Below are 19,634 nucleotides of genomic sequence, written 5' to 3'. Positions count from 1 at the left end.
TGAACAATGCCCTCAGACCCTCGCGACTCGAGCAACTCCGGCCATGAATCAACGATGACGAAAGTCCTGTTCATGTCTCGAAACGAGTTGCGCATCTCCCGTTGCTTTGCATGACCGGAACCGTCTCTTGACAGATAGTCAGCCAATGACGACATCCGATTTAAGTAGTGTCCATCTCAAGTCTCAGCGTACCTCAAGGAACAAGCCTCATTCCCCCGTGCTTGCGTGTCTAAGGGATGCGGATCAGACTTCCATGTTGTTCAAGTCCGCTCGTAATAGAGAGCTCTCTCTATGAGAGAAAAGGTCTAGATCACTTGTGACAAATTCTCAATGCTCCGTTGCCTGAGGTTTCCACGGTCAAGCCAAATGTACCAGACTTCGGATATTGGAGTTACAACAGGCGTGATAGACTCTTACAGGAAGGAGAGAAGCCCTCGGGCCACCATGTATTTTATTAGCCCCTCGGGCCCCCTCGCGTCTGGTTAGGTGGCACTGGCACGACTGGTGGGCTTTATCCTTGCCCCATACACCCCACTTTGCTTGTATCGAATCTAACAGACTGGACGATTATTTGTCGGATAAGCCAAGTGTGAAGACGATGCGTCCTACAGGTCAAATCGCTCAGTGCATGGTGGCTCGGTAGAGGCACACTTCCAGGCTCTTCGCCGCCACTGCCGCCCACCTCTTGTGCTAGAGGCGCACGAGGCGTCAAACAACAAAGTGCCAGCCTGCCAGCCCTGCCCACACTGCCATAGCGCCCGGGGTGCTGCAGCTCAAGGAGTGAGCCCGCGGGTCCCAAGTCCCGGCACCAGCCAACCGTGCCAGCTCTTGTCGTGCTTTGTGCAGCTCCAACGTCAACCCAACTGCCCACTAGATTGCCTAAGCAGGGCACAAGTCCGCCTCGCCGCTAGCGCCCCTCGCCTCGCTCCTCCAGACTTTGGCCCAATGCTACCATTGGCAACCTACGGCAACCTTAAACCATCAAAAATTGTGGCCCCTCGGCCGTCCCTCCAGGCCGTCCTCCAGTCAGACCTTTCGCCTGTCTGGGGCTTCACAACCTCCCACTTTGACTGCTCCATCCGCCCAACTTTACGAGTCTCGAGTTTCAAACTGCTCACGTTCTTCCCCCTCGCCAAGTCGAAGCTTGAACCTGCAGACAAGCCTTCTTCTCATCCATCCAGTCCATTCTCCATCCTCCCGTCACTGTGGTTGTTGCGATCTTCACCAAAGCTTGGCCACTCCTCTACATTGTTCATTCTATCTGCATCGTAACCACCTCACAATCCCTACAGGGACATATTCGACAATACCTGAGAATCGACAGGCGCCTTCGCCTCTCCTAGGCCTTCGTACCTCCCTCTCGTCCTCCGCCCATCGCCGCCTAAACACCACCTCTTCTTGTGGCATCCCACGCCACGAATCCCGCACCCAGCTCACCACTTGCCTGCGCCCTCTAGAAGAAGCATGCGCGTCGCACTCGATTCGTACTACATACCTTGAGATCTACCATTCGCCATCTTTCTAAATATTCTTCAACACCGTATACCTGGTCGCTGAGCTGATGAGCCGCTGAATGGGTGCAGTATTTCCAACCCTCACCTCATTCCCTCCGAGTCCGACACAGCCACACCCACCCTACTCGCGTCCTTTCCCCCGCCCTTCCACATCAGTCTCTCAAACCAAGGAGTATATTCATTAGAGGAGCGTTATCGACCATGCTGTGGTCGATTGCACCATCAAAACAGTATTGAATGGATCAGGTCCTCATGGCGATGCCATTAGAGACACTGCTCACCAACCCAAACCCGCCAGTGCCTCGTTCACGCTCCATTCTGTCCTACTTCTCCAATCCACTCTCAAAACATGCCCGGAATATGTTTGAATTGGTTATTGAACCCGAGGATCCCTTCAGGGTCTACGCACCGGGTCAAACAGTCAAAGGTCACATTGCACTGACCGTGACAAAAGGGTTTGACATCACTCATCTCGTCGTTGCCTTACACGGATATGCAAAAGTCTACAAACATCAAGTCACCACTGGCGAACCCCCTCCTACTGCCGAGTTGTTGATGACAGGCAAAGGTCCTCGAAGTTTTGAATATCATGGCAACGGTCTGGCCTCGCTTTTCCAAAATGAGCAGGTTCTTTGTGGCAATGGTTTTCTCAAGAAACAAGTGTACCGCTTTGCCTTTGAGGTTCCATTTCCCACCAAAGGCCTTCCGAGCACCATTGATGTTAGTCAATTGACTTCTACTTCTCCAAATCCCCGCTAACGCGTGTCTAGTTCGAACGAGGCACCATCTCTTACATGCTGACTGCGACTTTGACACGTCCCACCACCATCAGCCCCACGACCACGCGCAGTACGCCGGTCAAATTTCAGGATCACATTGACATTGGGTCCATGTACATTCCCAAGTCAAGAATCATCTCACTGGAACCTTTGTCAAGACGTGGAAAGGTCAAGAAGGTCAAGGCTTCCTCTTCCGCGACCACCGCCACGACGTCAAGTGCCGGTCAGTTGACGAGGAAGAATACCCATAACAGTATTGCCACACGGAGCTCCAACTCTATCAACAACCCACCCTTAAGTCCTGCCCCCAGCGACGACACCGTAAACACCAATACAACCTCGACGAGCACGCAAAGCTATCAGATGGTCGAGCGCTCCGATTCGCCACCAACAAAAACGAGTCCACAGACGAGTGACTCGAGAAGCAATGCCACCAGCTCATCCACGCAGACCATCACCGCCGTCGCCGAGTTACCTAGACATGGTGCCCTTCCAGGAGATCAAGTTCCGATCCGTGTCTCCATCACACACACCAAAGCCGACGTCCGCGGAATGGTGATTGCGACTTTATACAGACAAGGCAGGGTAGACTTACATCCCGCAATTCCCTTGGCTACTCGCGGAAAGGAAAAGCGGCCAGAATACGAAGATGTCTATCCCAAGTCACGCACTGGCCTTGGCGGCCTCTACTTTGCCAACAGCTCCCCCAGCAGTGTATTTCGGAAGGATCTGGCGCAAACTTCAACTATGATGATTATCAATCCGCGCACAATGACCTCTGAAATTACTACCACGCTCAAAGTTCCAGAGTCTTCATTTCCAACAATCTCCAACGTTCCCGGCATGATGATATCCTTTACCTATCACGTCGAAGTCCTGGTTGATCTCTTCGGTAGATTGAACGAAACCCGGATATTACCACGTCTCACGTCAAGTGAGCCAACATTCACGCACCATGTAGAAAGTGGCAATCAGCTGACGTCCGACTGGTCGCACAATGTCTTGGATACGACTCCCTTGCGGCGCACGAAAAGTGTCATCACCTTCGAAATGTCATTGGTGGTTGGGACCTTGGATAGTGCGAGAAAGCAAAGGCAAATGAAACAAATGGATCTCCAAAAGGTGGAACAAGGACCACAGTGGCCTGAGGATGAGTGGTATGGCGAAGACGAGCAGGAGTACTTCCAACAGTATTACGATGATCACGCCAACCATTACCATGGAGGGTACGAGCATGGTGGGTATAACGACGCCTTCCATCAAGACGCATACAACCATGAAGTGTTCAATCATGATCCAAATTACCAGGACTACCCAACTCCAGGAACCGACATCATTCCTCCTCCTGAGCCACATGAAGAAGTCGATGAGAAAACTCGTTTACGCCGACAGGAGCAGTTGCTACTACCTAGCCAGCCACCCCAGGAAGGTGAGCCATCGAGTGCACCTCCAGCGTTCACACCATCAGCCCCAGTACTCCCAACTGGAGGGCCGAACGACGAAATTGAGAATCTTCATGATGGCAGCGCGACACCCTCAACACTACATCCCTCGTCCGTGACTTCTGGCCGGTCAGGTGACACAGTCAGACCGTATTCGACCTCTCCGCCACCAGCGCCGCCCTCAGGTGGGGAGCAGGAAGCCACCGATGACAAACATGAATTGGAGCGGCGAAGGTTGATGACACGTGCCAGTGCGCCTCCTGGAGACGATGAAGCGGAGGGGTCAAGCAGCTCAAACCCGCCGATGGTCGGAGCAAGTGCTCCAACTATTGATGAAGAGAATGAATATACTGTACAAACACTACATGACGACGAAACAGGTCCGGAATTACCACAGTATTCGCGTTGACCCAGGCGCGGATCTTTACTTGGCAGAGTATTCTGCATATCAGCGACGGCGCTCGAGGATGGCAGGGCCCGGCATATCGGATTTGGCTTGGAAAATGCATATCCTTACATGAAGCGATGGATAGGGACAGATGAGGCTGGTGATGATGGAAACAGTCGCACGGTCGGTCCCTTTGGGCAGAAAAATTCTTACAGATATGATGTTAGTATCCTTCAAGTAGTGGATATTAGCAGAGCCATCAAAATAGAGAATGTGAAATGAAGTGGACAAACGATCCCACGCGATCCATAATTGGTGATAGCCGCAACAGCCAATGGTTTATCCACCTTAGTACTGGCCCTCTATTGAGCCAAATAATGATGATGATCGTCCTGTCTGGGATCTGAAGACTACAATTTTACCTCTATTTTACATTCCAGTATCACCCTTAGGAGCCGACTCTTTTAACGAGACTAGACCAGTACATCACATTGAGCTCTTCACTCCTCTTCGTCCTGGTCATCAAAAGGCCAATGCCCCATGAGCAATTCTCCTCTCCTCATCTGATTCCGCAATCCGCAAGGCGTCATCTTTCAACTTTTGCCGCTAGAGCCTTGGACAGTTCATCCCGTTTCGTTCGGGACCCGGCCTTCAGTACCACCACCAAGGCGTTCCGTGATCGCTTGCAACTCTTCCTCCATCTCGTTTATCTTCCCTTCCTACTCAAGTCGAACCATTCTTGCACTTCGTGTTGTTGATACTGCAAGGGACAAGACACAGCACAAGCAGTTTCGTTTCATGTTTCTTGTGTGACCAGGTTTGCAACCTCAATGATTTCCGTGATTTGAAGTGAGGAGTCAGAGATGAATATGTTACTAGAGTTGAGGTCGGGGTGGCGTATAGTTGGCTTATTGAGAAACCTATCCTCTGCTGGAGTGATGAAATCAGCAAATCTCAGGATAGTCTTCCAAAGCTCGAAGATAACCGTCCACGGACTGCTCTTTGCACTCAATCATATCCCTGGCTTGAAAACGGCTTGGGAAGTGGTGACCACTAGAACTAATCATTGTATGTAAGCAAACACAATTCATCATTTCGTGTGGGTTTTAGAGTATGTATGTAATCACAAGGTCCTCTTTCAAGATCGAGTTCCGAGCACCCTCGATGCCATGCTATAGACTCAGACATGTCGAGGGACCGATACAGAACATAAACGGCGCGTTCCAGGACCAATGGGACCCAGGTCTGAGATCTCGACCCTTGGCATATGAGGTTTCAGATCGTCTGTATTGTAGATACTACCACTAGCAGTCAAATCAAGAATAACTTCTCTTCTTGTTCTGCAATCTGAAAGATTACTTTCAATCTCTCCTCGTTTGTGGTCGTGTATGGTCCTCGCCGATAGGCCGACCCTCAAGCATTTCCATGATGATGTATTCTGCTTCGACAGGGTTAGAGGATGTAGTCGAACACCCATAGATCCTTGGAACAGGGATGTCTTGTGATTGAAGGAACTGCACGATGGGTAGGCCACGCACGAGGACGAAACCGGTCACAAATACCAGACGCAACCAAATGCTGGAGGGTCCCTAGTTCAATTGAGGCATGGAAAAAGAAGGATGGGATTACGCATGCTGTCACGGCAACTGCATTTGTGAAGAAAGGAGGGAGCAAAGGCGATGTGAAGGAGGCACTTGAGGAAGCTGCAAACATGGTGAAGATGTGAATCCCGGAGCAAAGAGATTCGAATGACAAATTATAATGATGGTGGCTCTCTAGAATATAGTCGAGTATTATTGAATGTCGGAAACAAGCTCTTATTTCAATCCACAGTGGGGATGGCCGAGTAAAAGACAAGACCGATCAAGCACTCCCCCATGCCGTCGAGACTACAAGTCTGAAAAGGATTTTTGATTTTAGGCCACATAACTAGATGAGAAACACACCACAGCTTTGAACTACACATCCTTGTACGGCCTACGGCCACCTGCCACAGGGATTGCTCCAGGAGATCTATGTACAGCCAAATCAGTATCTTGGCGAGATATACAGTCAGATGACGCTTATTGATCGGTGCAAGCATGCTCTGTGAGTGCTTCTCTGGGTATAGCAGGCCAACCGTGGGAGTACTAGTAGGGGTGCGTAGGGTGCCCATTAGTTCTGTAAGAAGTTCACCGTGTTCATCCTCTGAGATGTGGCAAGGATAAGGTGGGTGTTTGGAGACCATCGTCATCCTATTTTGCTTTATTCCATATTCCATATTCCATAACAGTTCATGACTGTCATGTGTAAAGTAGAGGTATAGGTATGACATCTAATTGTCTTTGACCTGTCTAAACATCCGTGCAATACCTGTTGCGAGAAAGAAATTTCTCCTGACCACCCATATCCACGTTGAACCCATTTGAATACGCCGTCATCACCATCCTCACAGACGTGAGGTCAGTCAGATGCCAAAAAGCTCCTCCAACTGCTTGACGGTGTCTTCGGGGTTCTTGACAGCATGGCCAGTGACTCGGGGATCGGTGTAAATCTCCCAGTCGTTGCCTCCCTCGAATGCCTTGTCACCGAAGAAGTGAATGGTCTTGTAGTTGATACCAGAAAGGTTCTTGGTGGGGTCGGCTTCAGCTTCGATGTGACGCAAGCAGTAAGTCTTGTCCCAGCCGGTAGGGAAAACATCAAACGAGATTTGACCGCCGATTGAGTATCTGGACACAGATTGGTATCATGGTCTGGGGGAAATAATGGGGACAGTCTTACGTCAGTTCAAGGGATGGGAATTCCTTCTTGATATCATCAATCAATTTTGCTCGAACACCATTCTTCAGGTCGTAAGCCTCGAATTGATTTCGCTCCTCGGTACTGGCGTTACGACCAACAGGGCTGACATTGATCATGCCATTCCTGAATTCGATGAAAGTTCCTCGCATAGCTGGAAGGCCTTCGAGGTCGGAGATCTTTCTCAGGATGAACTTGGCCAATTTCTGGTATTGCTCTTCACCGATCCATTGGAGGAAGGAATTGGAGGGTAGCTGCTCGCCCAGGCGGTAGGCGGTGAGGCCGTTCTCCGAGAAGGCAAAGTCGAACAGGGTGACAACAGGGAGAGAAGGAGTGCCCAGCTGTTCTTGTTGTTTCTTGAGGTCGGAGCCACCAACCTGTCGCAGTTAGTGTCTTGACCTAGAGTACAGAGATGGGGGAGATGCTCACAAAGCCAATGGCGACCTTGTTTCTTAGTTTGGAGAGAGCCTGAAGGACCTGAGCACTGACGCTGAGCCGAGCAGGAGTCAAAGTGCCATCGACATCAAAGAGGACAATAGTCTCCTTGATTGGACGGTCTTTGAGATCGGGGTAGAGTTCGGCCATGGTGGACAGGAGGGGTGTTTGGATACGAGAGGACGTTGGGGTTCAAACGGATGACAGTCTGCTAACAGGACCGACTCTTTCAATTAAAGGTAGAACGACCAGTTGACAGAGTGTTCACTGTGCGAGGATTTGGAGAGATGAAGGGTTTGGTAGACTAAAGGACAGCTCACCGTAAGTTTGGCAATAGGGAAAAGTTGACTGCACGTCTTTGACGCCTTTACCTTTGCCGCAGGGAGCCGCGCCATGCAGGAACAAAAAACGCCCACCAACCTGCACCCACGACGCGACTGATGAGGGGGGCTTGACGTTCTGGCCACATCTCTATGCCTCGATCCTTCCGCGTGAGCCCCTCGTCCCGTTCCCGCCACCTAAGCCACTTAAGGGAGAGGAAGGCCCCGCACTGATTCTTTAGGGGTTATCAGTTATAAGGCAGGCACAGTGGGCACTCAGCCAGGCAACACGTGCAGTCGATAAAGTCCACCAATTTCCCTCGGAACTCATTTTTTACAAGGACAGCTGAAGCCATAGTCGCAACTATCGAATCTCTTTATGGAAGCCACCTACAGCCACGTGTCTTTTGCATGGCCAAACCCTGCGTCGGGGAGATTACTGTACTCCATTATGAACGAGGTGCTACCTCATGATGATACATATATGGGCTAGGTCATTGTTGATTGTGATACCCGTTTGCCTATGTCTCGGGGTGCTGGTACTCAATAAAAGGTGGCCTCCAGGTACGGTTCGACAGTCCTAGTCTAAGTAGTCTGCTAAACCCCCCCGCCCCCCCCAAGGCTACCAAAATAAGGGGTAAAATTCGTCCGCAATTTTCAACGCACCCCATTACACTGCTCAATGCTCACCAGCATGACACGCAAATTTGTCCGCGCTATCAGTTCAGTTACGCTGAGTATTTTCTAGATAAGACGTAATCATGAAGTCAAAGCGTCACTTTGAAGGTGCTGAGTCGACGGCCTACAGACGTCAACAACGCCTGAGTTTTCGTGTCTTGCAAATATACAGACTCACAAGCCCATAGAAAGCGCCATTGAATGTCATTGCTATCTTCTGTATCCTGCACGGACACGGCCTTCCTGGCTGCTGAGGTACCTGTTCATCTCAGCGGTGCAACCTTCCAGGTTGGAGAATCCCCAACAATACCGTCAGGCTGCTGTGTGATGCTGTGCCTCATGAATGCTATTTTGGATCCTCCATTGTGATTTGCGTATCGGTATGAGCCAATGGCCAGGGTCTTTATTAGAGACAGGTCATCATGTGGTCTGTCTGACTTTGACCCATCAAGTCGAGAGGCATCCCCCACAAAGGAGTTCCTCACTGTGCGTGGCAGAAGTTCAGTCGCGGAACTGGACTGCAAGGTGCAGCTTCGCATCCCTACGCACATTTTCTCATAATCCAAAGCAATTCCGACTGCGACGACCATGATCACCTCCCGAATCCTGGTGGGGGAAATCCACGTCCTTGACCTGGAGGGCCACCCTGGAAGCCTGGTGGTGGTTGAAATCCAGCAGGCGCACCGCCAGGTGGACCACCAAAGCCTGGAGGAGGGCCGCCAAATCCGGGAGGAGGACCTCCAAGAGCTGGTGCACCTCTTCCTCCAAAGCCTGGTGGAGGTGCTCCGGAAAACCCTCCTGGTGGAACACCAAAGCCGCCTGGCGGTGGTGGACCTCCAATACCTGCCACTGGACCTCCTAATCCGACCGGAAGACCGCGACCAGCTGGCTTTGAGATGCCCACACCTGCCTGAAGCGTTGACACAGCACCACCGGGTGCGGATTGGCCAAGTCTCGACGAAGGATCTGATGGCGGCGGGCCTTCGACGCTGCTAGACACAATGTTTGTTCCTCGCAAAATGACAAGACCCAGTGTTCTCTTTTCTTCTGTTTCGACGGCTGCGGCTGCCGCCGATCCTGGAGCTGCTGGCGCTGAAGACTTTGCTCTGCGTTTGACTTTGCGGAATTCTTCGGTATCGGCGAGGACGAGGTTCATGTGCTGTTCAAACGTCAGTAAGGAATTCACCACAAACCTAACATATTAGACTGACTTTGTCAAAAGCCAGCATCTGGCCTGTCATCTGTCGACCATCATTGAGAGTTACCCGCATGCGATAGTTGATCTAGAAAAATCATTAGTTGTTTTGGTCCTAGTCGAGACGGAGACTCATTACCAGATTTTGCTGTGAACAAAGTTAGCATCAGTCACTAGCCCACCACCAGATGCAAAGGAAGACACCACGTACCATTTTCCCCTGCTTGTTCGCCATCTCGTCTTAATTTGGCGCACGAATGCGACTTGTAGCCTTCGCGTCAAGCGTTGGTTCAAGGATTTTCAAAAAAGTACTGTCGCGTGGTTTGGGGCCGCAGCTCAAACCACGACTGTCAGACGGTGGCTGAAACGACTGCTTGCAAAGCAACAGTAGACCAGGCCCGAGCTGACGTGTTAATGTTGTGACACAAGAGTGAGTATATGAAATCGCCAGGTGCAATTCTAGTCTTGAATCATTGCAGACAGTCGATGTAGAGTTGCTGCTTTTGGGATAATTTTGCACTAAGACATAAATGGACTAGCCCAAATACAATCTTGGCACCCACAATTCTGCCAAGACCCGCTATTTTCAGAGACACACTGAAATTCAAGTCGACCTCAATCGCACCGCACCGCAATTTGCAGCCGACTTTCCTCCCTCTCTCTCATCCTCTCCATCCCACCACGCAGCCATCTCACTTGGTTTTTCAATCTCTGTCGCAATCGTTAACACCACCATTTCTCACAAAATGGCGGAAGGCAACGACAAGAGCTCAAACCCCATGCGGGAGCTGCGTATCGACAAATTGGTGTTGAACATCTCCGTCGGCGAATCTGGTGATCGTCTCACTCGTGCCGCCAAAGTGTTGGAACAACTGTCGGGTCAAACCCCCGTCTACAGTATGTCAAACCCCCTCCCTCGACCCTGACCTCTGTTCAAGAATCGGAACGATTTTACATGTGGCGATGAAAGCATAAACTAACCGAAGGTTTTTCCATCTCTCCATAGGCAAAGCTCGCTACACCGTTCGATCATTCGGTATCCGACGTAACGAAAAGATTGCCGTGCACGTCACGGTGCGAGGACCCAAGGCCGAGGAAATTCTCGAGCGAGGACTCAAGGTCAAGGAATACGAACTGCGCAAGAAGAACTTCAGCGAGACCGGCAACTTCGGATTCGGTATTTCGGAACACATCGATCTTGGTATCAAGTACGACCCTGCGATCGGTATCTACGGAATGGATTTCTACACCATCATGAGCCGCCCAGGTGCCAGAGTTGCCAGAAGACGTCGGGCTAAGTCGAGGGTTGGACGAAGCCACCAGGTCACCCGTGACGACACCGTCAAGTGGTTCAAGACAAGATTCGAGGGTATTGTCCGATAGACAGATAGACAAACGGAGCAAAATTGTCATCATGTCTCGTTGTCGGTGGAAAAGAGGGATTTCCTCTCTTGGAGCATGATCTTGCTTGTTACACACAAGGTGGTTCTGTGGTATATGGATCGAACTTGATCACCATGCACTACAACCCATCCCTTTCCAGACACGCGCCTCATACCTAGTCTGGTGCTCTCATACTGCTTCTGCCAGACACGGTCTATTCATCCAAGGACAAAAAGTGCTGGACGTTGCTGAATCTATGTATCATGGCGAGCAGTGGTCATTATCGGCCTTGCCACAATCAAAACGCTGAACCAACCTAAAGTTTCTCTCTCGAGCATTGTGTAGAAGCCTTAATCAGTATCTCCAGGTGCTGTCGTGTCTCGAAACTATTGAGCGATCGCCAACCGATTAATGGGTTGAAGGTCTCGACATCATATTTGGAAGTGAAAATTATATTCAACCATCGACATGTCCAAGATGTTGTCTTCCGCGTCTGACCAATGATGGCCTACACCAAGACATGTTCCAACTACATAGGCTTAAAAACGCCGTACTATACAGATCGACTCCTGGCTCCCATTATATTGATGCTCTGCTGCTTCTGAAATCGTCAATGTCGTAGTCATGATTGTTTACACCAATCGGCGGGGCATTTAATGATCTGGTTGTGCTAGATCGGTAGATATTTTCAAGATTGTCTGTTGTTTGAAGATTGAGCTCCAGTAGATGGCGAGGTAGCCGATGGGCTTATCACGGGCGTATTTGGCTCTGATGCAACCGAGATATTGATGCTCGGGAGGTTGAGCTGAGGAAGCCTCGGGGTTGCGTTTGTTGGTGCACGACTGGGCAGTCCTGCGGCTCGACTGGCGTTGCTAGCAGCCCGGCGAGCCATGGCCACTTCATAAGAAGGAGCATCTCCCCAATCCAAATTGTCGTATTCAGGTGGCCTGTTGGCATCGTCCACCGCATCGGCCTCGGGAATGCGTGACTCACCAATGTCCTCAGAGCCTGTGCTCTCATCAGGAGTGAATCTGTTGGCGGCAGGTGAGGAATTGGCGGTTCCACTGCTATTTGAAGCCCGAGGAGGTTCTGACCCTGGAGTCACCTGTCGAACGACTTCTTGGTCTGAACCGATGGACGATACACTCAAGCCACTGATCGAGCTCTCTCTTGTGTGTGGTCGAGATAGATAGGGGATGGATGTCGCATCAGAAGTCAACCGGGGCCGACCTGTGGTCTCCTCACCCATAGGGGCTGCTCCGCTCAGCAAGCCACCTCTCTCTGAGTCGTTGCTGTTGGCCCGGAGTCTGGTCCCATCGTGTCGTACTTCACCTAGAGATCCATACGCGACACTTGAAACTCTCCTTTCTCGGCCTCGTGACTGATGCTCTGCGATCAGAGTTGCTGCTGAGACGCTGACACCGCCATTCAACGCCGTTGCGCTCTCTGCCCGTTGACGAGATTCTCTCCGCAGCTCTTCCAATCGGACAGTGTCCCCCCGATCGCGAGCTTCCTGCCTCTCACGTCTTCTTGCTTCTCGCTCTTGAAGTTCTCGTCTTCTCGCAAGTCGGATTTGATACAGAGACTCCATCTGCTCTTCTCGGCGAGTTTCCTGTTCATCCTGGGTTTCTGGGTATTCGACCACGGTATCCATACCGCCTCTTTCTCCTTCTCGTCCAATGACTTGCTCGCTCTCTTTGGGCGCCCTTGAATAGGCGGGAAGAGTGATTGTGCTTCTGACACTGGCATTTCGATCGACACCGGCGGGTTCAGCGGGATTATATGCGGTGTTGGTAGAGGAGAGGTCTCGATTCTGGACCTGTGAGTATTTTCCACCAGGCTTCCAACTCTGCCACTTGCTCTTGAGAAATTTTGTAGGGATGTATTTTGGGCTTCGGCCTTGGTTCCTCCATTTACGCAAGAATGAGTAGAGTACCACACTACCAGTGATGCCAACGAGAATAGCGGCAATAGTCTTGCATTGGTCAGCTTAAGACGATAATATGGAGGGCGGGAACATACAGCAATGGTCACCGCACTGCCGGAGAAGCCATTCCTGCCTCCACTGTCTCCAGCTTGCCTCTTGTGAATGTGACTGGTTGAAAAGGGACGACTATTCCGCCTGGAGTGGTTGGGGAAAACGGGCATTTTATGGATGGGTTCGAGTTGGTATTGATGTCGTTGGTGCAGACTCGGAGACAATCATAAGCAGGGCATCTGTACGTGAGGCTCGACGCCGACAATCAACAGCCAGTGTCGAGTGGGTGAGATTCAAGGGTAAGTGACAGGTATGTTGTTTGCTATCGTTCACTTGGAATATCGCAGGTCACTACTGCGACAATAGCAGAGACGCTGGGGACAAGACTGGGAATGCGTTTATACACAGAAAATAGATCGTTTGTAAGGTGATGCAATGCTTTTTGACTAAATGTACAATGATAAGATGTAGAAATGGTCAGCCAGAGAGTTGGTTGCTGAGAAGTTTACGAGGTGGCATACGTAGAGCTGATGTAGTCGGTTGGTCCGGAGGGACAGGCAGGCAGTGAGTGCCTGCTTAGACCCAACTGGGTGACTGGTTAGGAGGAGTTGGTCAAGAAATCCAACCCGGCAGGATGGCTGCGGCCGTCAGCCCCCCGGCCCCCAGTGGATGAGCCTTACAGTAGGCTTGTTCACCTTGGCCGTTTATCAAATAACCATCCCTGGTTGATGATCGTGGAATCCTGACGGATTCGTGCTAGTGGGGAGGCGGTTTAGTCACTACTCTCACCATGTAATATCCTAAGAAGGCGAGGCATGCGAGGGCACGGCTCGACAAATTCAGACAGTCTGCACACTGCTTTCCCCTGGACGTAGATTAGATTCGAATCTGTGTTTCCTGAGATCTATGTTTGGCGTGCAGACCATCATGCCAAAATGATATCCCTGGCGGCTGCATCTCATGCGACAATGGCTGCAACGACTATAAGAACTCGCACATCCTGCCAAAAGAAACTCGGGGATTGGAGGGACTTGACGCCAGCGTTACTCGGCACCAATCGCTGAATTTCCAGCTACTTGTATCTGCTAAAGATGTTTCATGTTGGTTGCACTTAGATCACTGCAGACGCTTCACTGATGATAATTAAATTTGTCGTGCGCAGAACAGAACCTACATCAGCGACGTCGCCAGACCAGAGTTTCAACGACTGGTGGACTGGAGGCGTTTGGTAAGGACCTGAGTGGTACGTAAGACAGGCACACTGCCCGTGGGGGGTAAAGGCGGGCGCCTGATAATTGGTTTGGTAGGTAGGTAGGTAGGTAGCCAAGCATGCCTCAGTTAGGCACCTGTAGCTCCTAGACTCTAAAAATCCAGTGACAACCTAGACTAGGTACATATCTGGGGGATCTTAGGCCTATACACTACTCATTCCCAAACTCGTTACGAGACGCATTAGCTTTCAAGCTTGAAGTGGCTCGACCTACAATTGAGCTCAGTCAGGATTTGGAATCCATGATTCTACTCAATGCGTCCAGTCGAACTTGATGAGATGAGCGTCCAGTAGTGGTAGCATAACATCATCTGGTGTGCCTGATGAAGTCCCTTCGGCATTTGACATTTGACTTCCTCTGTACACACAGGTCCAGGTAGATCGTCGTCACTGTAGCCCGCCAAGACCATCGGAAAAATAATATTCCCTATCCTGTGGATCGCCCAATGCGGAAACAAATAAACATCCCCGTCCTCACTCAATAATGTTCAAATTGGAATTCTCGCTCAACAGGATTTCAACCTTCATCGTTGCAGAACATAACATATCTGGACATCGACAATCGTCTCAACGCAGCCATGCCCCCCTCGCGCTTTGACAACGGCACCATCGGTACCAATTACAGCAGTATTCACTCAGCTGATGCCTTTGTTGGCAACTACCAAGTAGCGCTTCCCACCTGTTCCTCCTCCATCAGCCACTACTGACAATATCCAGGTCATGTACACCCCCGGTTCCACATCACCACAATTGGATAGACCTACGAAGAAATCGACACGTTTCAGTCGAGCGGTGTCGTCAAAGTCTCAGAATCTCTCCCAATCCTTTGTGCTCCCTCAAAACATCCCCAACACCTCTCAAATCGTCGCAGACCAAGGCTCTTTACCAAATCTTCACATTCCTTACTCAATCCCTGTGGACGAGAAGCAAATTGTCGCTTCACTACGAACCCTACAGCGCGATCTGAACGAGGCAGTCCAAACCATTAACTCGTTGACGAGGGAGCGGGATGAGGCCCTACTCGAGCTCAAGTTGCTACGCGCTGCGAACAACAAACAAACAGCTTCTGCAAAGAAGATTCGTCGCGTATCAACCCATGTAGACGACGAACTGTTCGACATCAGCCGGTCTATGTCTCCAGACCAATCCCCCGTTCGACGTTTCTCGTCCAAGAGCGCCGTCGCCGAGAATAAGCAAAATGGCAAGACGACAATCTCAGACGAAGCACGTGTTTTGCAATCAGTCAATGTCAACAGACCAGCCTCTCCACCACTCCAAAAGCGAACAGCGAGTAAGACCACAGCAGAGAACAGGAAACCCTCCCAGAATTACAAGAAGCCTGTTGTTAATGACACGGAGAACAGCATACTCGATGACGCTACAGGGATCTCAAACACATCTCGCCGGCGCCGACACCTCGATCTTGACGAGAACATGACATCTGCCTACATCATCCCTGATATCACCATGTCTCAAGCCCAACCACAGGGTAGCAAAGACGTTGTCTCTAAGGGAGCCCAGGGTGTTCTTCACCGCCACGATCCAGACCACATCCATAACTGCGAAGTCTGCCTCCGTCTCACCAACACCAAGAAGACCAAACATGTCTCTCACGCCAATGCTACGGCTCAACCATCCAGCAGTACTGCAGCCGGGAAAAAGGCCTCGACCTCGATCGACAGACCACAGCCCGACTTCACCGCCCAAATCACCCAACTTCTTCAAGATGCCATGCTCGACGACCCGACCATGAGACCCAAGATATCACCTTGGCAAGCTCTGTCCAACGTCAAACAACTCCTCACCGACCAGTTCCAAGAAGCTAAACGAAAACACCGTGTCGCGTGGGAGACGTATGATGACATCGAGGCGCCTCTGAACAGCAAGCGACATGCGGCTGTTAGTCAGGAGTTGTTCTATTGGTCTAAGAAAATGGACGAGTGTAGAATTAATTTAGACCAGTTGAGAGATGTCGAGGAAGGCATGAAGGGAGAGTACGAGAGAGATGTTTAATCGAACAGAGTGTTTGTTTCCACTCTTCGGTTGATGTCAGTGATGTGTCAGTCTCGGTTTTGAGCGAGTCGACTGGTTTGCCTGGACACTGGTTTAAACGCACGGGGTTTGATTCGGAGCGCACACCTTTTTGCATGTTGATTTAAGCACGATGGATTGTCAGGCCAGACAGAGACGAAATCATGGCTGTTTATCGGTAGAGAATGAGCATCTTCTCATCAGGGCAACCGTGACGAGATGTTGATGAACCAATACATCGGCGTGTGCATGTCTTGATTTTTTCACTTTTAGAAAGGCATGCGCTTTTTTGATACTGGTGCCTGAAATACTACAATGTAATGCACTGCAATCTCATGCGATGCGAACAGCCCCCGGCTATCATATTCGCTGTTCGAACCTCACTCATCCATCATGCCATCGAATCTAAATTCTCGTTCCCATGATCATATACTGTCATAGAATATGGGCTGCTCGCTCAACTGCTGCTGGAGCTCACAGTGGCCCAATCACTGCGCATCTCGGTTTGCACAGGAACTTGGAAACCATTGTCGTCGATCGACGGTGTGCTTGAGAGCGTGCGACGATGTATACACATTGGGCCAGAGAGATTGCCGGCTTGAGATACCGTGGAGGGTGGGAAGTGTCCGAGGTAAGGCAGACTCGTTCCCTGCACAGGTCCCAGCCACAGAGGAGCTCAAGTCTAGCCGGGAGGCAACAGGCCAGCAACACATGCCATAGTTGCTCCTCAGTCTTCCTAAGACACAATCTCTTCGGTCTCCTCGATGACCTCTTCGATAACTTCTTCCACCACCTTTTCGCCTTCGAGGTCTGCGCTCCTCGTCCGCGACAACTGCAGCTCTGTCTCAGGATCTGGGAGACCCAATTCTTCGCGCTCCTCCTTGAGTCGCTCTTTCTCCTCGGAGATCCAGCTGTACCACTCCGAGTACAAACGTCGTCGGGCTTCAACAACTGCGGCATTGGCTCCTTCCTCCAATTCTTTGTCCAATTCTTCAAACTCTTTACTGTACTCTCGGAGGTTGCGGCGGATGGCACGTTGTTCTTCCTTAGAGAGCAAAGTCGCTGGCCGTGGTCGCCACAGCAGCTGCTTGAATTTCTCAGTAGGGTTCTCCGAAAGTGGTTGTCCGAAGAACGTCCACATGCGATAGCCATTTTCCATCTAAATTTGAGGTGTGTGTTAGTGTGATGGCTCCTTGATACGATGCACAAATAGTTGCAAACAACCAAAACGAGATGGAGGAACTTGGCTTACCTGATGGGTCCACACACTAGCAACCGTGGTAACGTATCTTCCTGTAGGGTCCCATTCGATATCCGTCATACCGTAATGGTCTTCCGTGTTCATCAGCATCAGATTTGCGGCGAATGCTGCCTCGCTTTCCGGTTTATCGCCCTCGTAGTCAAGATCATAGAAATCAATGTCGCTGTGTTGCTGCACACTGACAGTTGCTACCACGACAAAACGACCACGTGGTGACCAGTAGATGCCGTTGGAATTTTTCTTGTCGTAGGTCCGTACATGCTTGAACGCGCCAGTGCCCGGGCCTTTGAGCTTCTCGGGAGCAAAGAACGAGACGGCAGTTTTTGGCAAAACATTACTTCCCGCAACGGCCTCACCGGCTGTGATCAAGACAAATCGATCCCCCTTGGGTTCCCAGGAAAAGTTGATAACTGTATCCTTGAGAGAATCAACAACCTCTACAGGAACGCCCTTCTCCTTGATGCGGAAAATCTCTAGGTTAGTAGCTAATGACTTCTTCGACTTGCTATGTCGATCAACCTTGACACAAATGAATTTTGCCTCGGATTGCCAATGCAGTTTGGCGTCGGTGACATTGAAGAGGTTACGGGTGCGAACGATTTCTTTGGTGGGAACCGACATCAAAGCAACTTTGGCAGGATTGGAGCCGATCTCGGGAGTCCAAAAGCAGAGCAGCTGCTCCGAGATCTTAACGCCTTCACGCTGCACGGTAGCGGGTGCCCATTCAAAATCGACGATACCCTCAATTTTGATGGAGGTTTTGTCCAGAAGATTCATGCGAGGTGTTTCGTAGATGGAGATGGACTCGCCAGGCTTCATGCGAGCAACATATTTCTCGTCGGCAGACCACTTGAAGGCGGGCCATTGGACCTTGGCTTTTGGAGGTACAACAGACCCATCGGCGGCGTTTGTTGGGGCAAGGTCATGGGCAACGAAAGAACGTAAAGGCTGGCCAGTTTCAACGTCCCAAATCACAATGTGTTTGCCTTCCTCGTCAATAGTCAGAGGACCTTTTCCTTCTTCGACCACAATTGGTTGATTGGACCATGTTGTGATGTATTTCTCGCCAGGGGAGAATTCGATGAGGCTGACAAAGGGGTGAGGAAATTGTCTGATTCTGTTGAACTTTGGTCCACCCCAAATCTGAACACCTTGCTGATGTACTGATGCAAGATATGTGCCTTGAGGTGACCAGCTGACGAAAAGTTGTGTCCAGTGAGGTCTGTCCACCACGGACTCAGGGTTGTCTTTTTTATTGTGCCAAAACACGCCAACATTGTCACCTCGGAACATGACGAATTGGTCGCGAGCAGCGGGGTCAAAGAGCCATGACCTTAAATGATCCTGCTCTGTGAAAGGTGCAACTTGTGGTGGGGAGTATTCTTCATCTATTCGTCCTTCTCTGCCGAATTTTTCAATGTCGGTTAGCTTGTTGACAGCAAGGGTATGCTTCTTGTCGAGGGCGGTTCCGTGAAGTTGTTTGGTGGCAGCGACCGCTTGTTCAGGCGTTTGGAACTCGACGAAGGCGAAACTGGGAACATAGTTAACATCACAGTGGCCTCAGTAGTAAAGGCAGGTTTTACCCTTCGGATTGTCCCTGATCACCCATCGGCATGAAGACTGAATCTTCTCCATCCTTGATGCGACCAACAGTGTTCAGTCTCTTGAGTAAGAATTTGACAAGTTTAGGTTTTTGCTCATTGTTGACAATGGGGAGACCATCGATGACCTTTGATGATTTAGCAGAGAGTTCTAGCACAGAGAATCAAGGTCAGACGTACAACAAAAGTGTCGAGGCCTTCTTCCATGCGAACATCGTAGCGTTCCTTGAGATCACTGAAGTCGATATTATCTTCTTCGTCTTGGAAGTCGTGGTCCGAGAGCTGGTCGAATCCAGGGGCCATGATTGCGGTGTTTGTCGATCCTCTCAAGTCTAAGGACGACTAGACAGCAATGCACTGAAGGATGAGATATGAAGAGGAGGCGGCGACGAGGGGCGTTGATCTGATGTGCAGTGTCTTCTACTGGCGCCAGAAAAATGCAAGAGCGCAGTTGTGGATGGCCAAGATTTTGGTGACTCGATTTGTGCCATATCCCGTGATTAACACGAGTCATGTGTGTGCGAATGACGAATTGTCCATTTTGGTCATGGCTCACAGCAAATACGGAGTCAATGTTCTTG

General features: G+C 50.5%; 7 protein-coding genes across 7 annotated transcripts; 3 read left to right on the top strand and 4 right to left on the bottom strand.

The window, feature by feature from the left end:
• Window positions 1–953: 953 nt before the first annotated feature.
• On the top strand, window positions 954–4,545 carry PV10_02319 (uncharacterized protein). Its single transcript, XM_016366620.1, has 2 exons — window positions 954–2,234; window positions 2,285–4,545. The coding sequence occupies exons 1-2, from the start codon at window positions 1,752–1,754 to the stop codon at window positions 4,142–4,144; spliced, it is 2,343 nt and encodes a 780-aa protein (XP_016226138.1). The 5' UTR covers window positions 954–1,751; the 3' UTR covers window positions 4,145–4,545.
• Window positions 4,546–6,117: 1,572 nt separating this feature from the next.
• PV10_02318 (uncharacterized protein) lies at window positions 6,118–7,723 on the bottom strand. The gene is made up of 3 exons (XM_016366619.1): window positions 7,331–7,723; window positions 6,884–7,278; window positions 6,118–6,831 (listed from the first exon to the last, which is right to left on the bottom strand). The coding sequence occupies exons 1-3, from the start codon at window positions 7,484–7,486 to the stop codon at window positions 6,570–6,572; spliced, it is 813 nt and encodes a 270-aa protein (XP_016226137.1). The 5' UTR covers window positions 7,487–7,723; the 3' UTR covers window positions 6,118–6,569.
• Window positions 7,724–8,404: 681 nt separating this feature from the next.
• PV10_02317 (uncharacterized protein) lies at window positions 8,405–9,981 on the bottom strand. Its single transcript, XM_016366618.1, has 4 exons — window positions 9,741–9,981; window positions 9,669–9,677; window positions 9,546–9,617; window positions 8,405–9,493 (listed from the first exon to the last, which is right to left on the bottom strand). Exons 1-4 carry the CDS (start codon window positions 9,762–9,764, stop codon window positions 8,927–8,929), a joined length of 672 nt encoding a protein of 223 aa, XP_016226136.1. The 5' UTR covers window positions 9,765–9,981; the 3' UTR covers window positions 8,405–8,926.
• A 177-nt stretch (window positions 9,982–10,158) lies between these two features.
• PV10_02316 (60S ribosomal protein L11) lies at window positions 10,159–11,233 on the top strand. Its single transcript, XM_016366617.1, has 2 exons — window positions 10,159–10,426; window positions 10,536–11,233. Exons 1-2 carry the CDS (start codon window positions 10,276–10,278, stop codon window positions 10,910–10,912), a joined length of 528 nt encoding a protein of 175 aa, XP_016226135.1. The 5' UTR covers window positions 10,159–10,275; the 3' UTR covers window positions 10,913–11,233.
• Window positions 11,234–11,363: 130 nt separating this feature from the next.
• Window positions 11,364–13,429, bottom strand: PV10_02315 (uncharacterized protein). The gene is made up of 2 exons (XM_016366616.1): window positions 12,935–13,429; window positions 11,364–12,887 (listed from the first exon to the last, which is right to left on the bottom strand). Exons 1-2 carry the CDS (start codon window positions 13,058–13,060, stop codon window positions 11,601–11,603), a joined length of 1,413 nt encoding a protein of 470 aa, XP_016226134.1. The 5' UTR covers window positions 13,061–13,429; the 3' UTR covers window positions 11,364–11,600.
• A 1,309-nt stretch (window positions 13,430–14,738) lies between these two features.
• Window positions 14,739–16,416, top strand: PV10_02314 (uncharacterized protein; the record flags this gene model as incomplete). The annotated part of the gene is made up of 2 exons (XM_016366615.1): window positions 14,739–14,825; window positions 14,878–16,416. The coding sequence occupies 2 exons, from the start codon at window positions 14,739–14,741 to the stop codon at window positions 16,171–16,173; spliced, it is 1,383 nt and encodes a 460-aa protein (XP_016226133.1). The 3' UTR covers window positions 16,174–16,416.
• A 22-nt stretch (window positions 16,417–16,438) lies between these two features.
• On the bottom strand, window positions 16,439–19,476 carry PV10_02313 (uncharacterized protein). The gene is made up of 4 exons (XM_016366614.1): window positions 19,234–19,476; window positions 19,036–19,181; window positions 17,444–18,983; window positions 16,439–17,350 (listed from the first exon to the last, which is right to left on the bottom strand). The coding sequence occupies exons 1-4, from the start codon at window positions 19,354–19,356 to the stop codon at window positions 16,928–16,930; spliced, it is 2,232 nt and encodes a 743-aa protein (XP_016226132.1). The 5' UTR covers window positions 19,357–19,476; the 3' UTR covers window positions 16,439–16,927.
• Between the last annotated feature and the right edge of the window lie 158 nt (window positions 19,477–19,634).

The sequence above is a fragment of the Exophiala mesophila genome (genome assembly GCF_000836275.1).
Source record: "Exophiala mesophila strain CBS 40295 unplaced genomic scaffold supercont1.2, whole genome shotgun sequence".
Taxonomy (NCBI): domain Eukaryota; kingdom Fungi; phylum Ascomycota; class Eurotiomycetes; order Chaetothyriales; family Herpotrichiellaceae; genus Exophiala; species Exophiala mesophila.
The sequence above is the reverse complement of the archived record's forward strand: the minus strand, read 5'-3'. Positions and strand labels throughout refer to the sequence as shown.

What these genes read in the sequence shown, in the direction of transcription:
- PV10_02319 (XM_016366620.1), top strand. Translation starts at nt 1,752, where the DNA reads ATGGATCAGGTCCTCATGGCGATGCCATTAGAGACACTGCTCACCAAC. An exon ending in GCCTTCCGAGCACCATTGAT is followed by an intron (nt 2,235 to 2,284) that starts GTTAGTCAATTG and finishes ACGCGTGTCTAG; the next exon opens with TTCGAACGAGGCACCATCTC.
- PV10_02318 (XM_016366619.1), bottom strand. Translation starts at nt 7,486, where the DNA reads ATGGCCGAACTCTACCCCGATCTCAAAGACCGTCCAATCAAGGAGACT. An exon ending in ACAAGGTCGCCATTGGCTTT is followed by an intron (nt 7,279 to 7,330) that starts GTGAGCATCTCC and finishes TAACTGCGACAG; the next exon opens with GTTGGTGGCTCCGACCTCAA. An exon ending in TTCCCATCCCTTGAACTGAC is followed by an intron (nt 6,832 to 6,883) that starts GTAAGACTGTCC and finishes ATCTGTGTCCAG; the next exon opens with ATACTCAATCGGCGGTCAAA.
- PV10_02317 (XM_016366618.1), bottom strand. Translation starts at nt 9,764, where the DNA reads ATGGCGAACAAGCAGGGGAAAATG. An exon ending in AGATGCTGGCTTTTGACAAA is followed by an intron (nt 9,494 to 9,545) that starts GTCAGTCTAATA and finishes ACGTTTGAACAG; the next exon opens with CACATGAACCTCGTCCTCGC.
- PV10_02316 (XM_016366617.1), top strand. Translation starts at nt 10,276, where the DNA reads ATGGCGGAAGGCAACGACAAGAGCTCAAACCCCATGCGGGAGCTGCGT. An exon ending in GGGTCAAACCCCCGTCTACA is followed by an intron (nt 10,427 to 10,535) that starts GTATGTCAAACC and finishes ATCTCTCCATAG; the next exon opens with GCAAAGCTCGCTACACCGTT.
- PV10_02315 (XM_016366616.1), bottom strand. Translation starts at nt 13,060, where the DNA reads ATGCCCGTTTTCCCCAACCACTCCAGGCGGAATAGTCGTCCCTTTTCA. An exon ending in GCAGTGCGGTGACCATTGCT is followed by an intron (nt 12,888 to 12,934) that starts GTATGTTCCCGC and finishes GACCAATGCAAG; the next exon opens with ACTATTGCCGCTATTCTCGT.
- PV10_02313 (XM_016366614.1), bottom strand. Translation starts at nt 19,356, where the DNA reads ATGGCCCCTGGATTCGACCAGCTCTCGGACCACGACTTCCAAGACGAA. An exon ending in AAGGCCTCGACACTTTTGTT is followed by an intron (nt 19,182 to 19,233) that starts GTACGTCTGACC and finishes AAATCATCAAAG; the next exon opens with GTCATCGATGGTCTCCCCAT. An exon ending in GATCAGGGACAATCCGAAGG is followed by an intron (nt 18,984 to 19,035) that starts GTAAAACCTGCC and finishes CTATGTTCCCAG; the next exon opens with TTTCGCCTTCGTCGAGTTCC.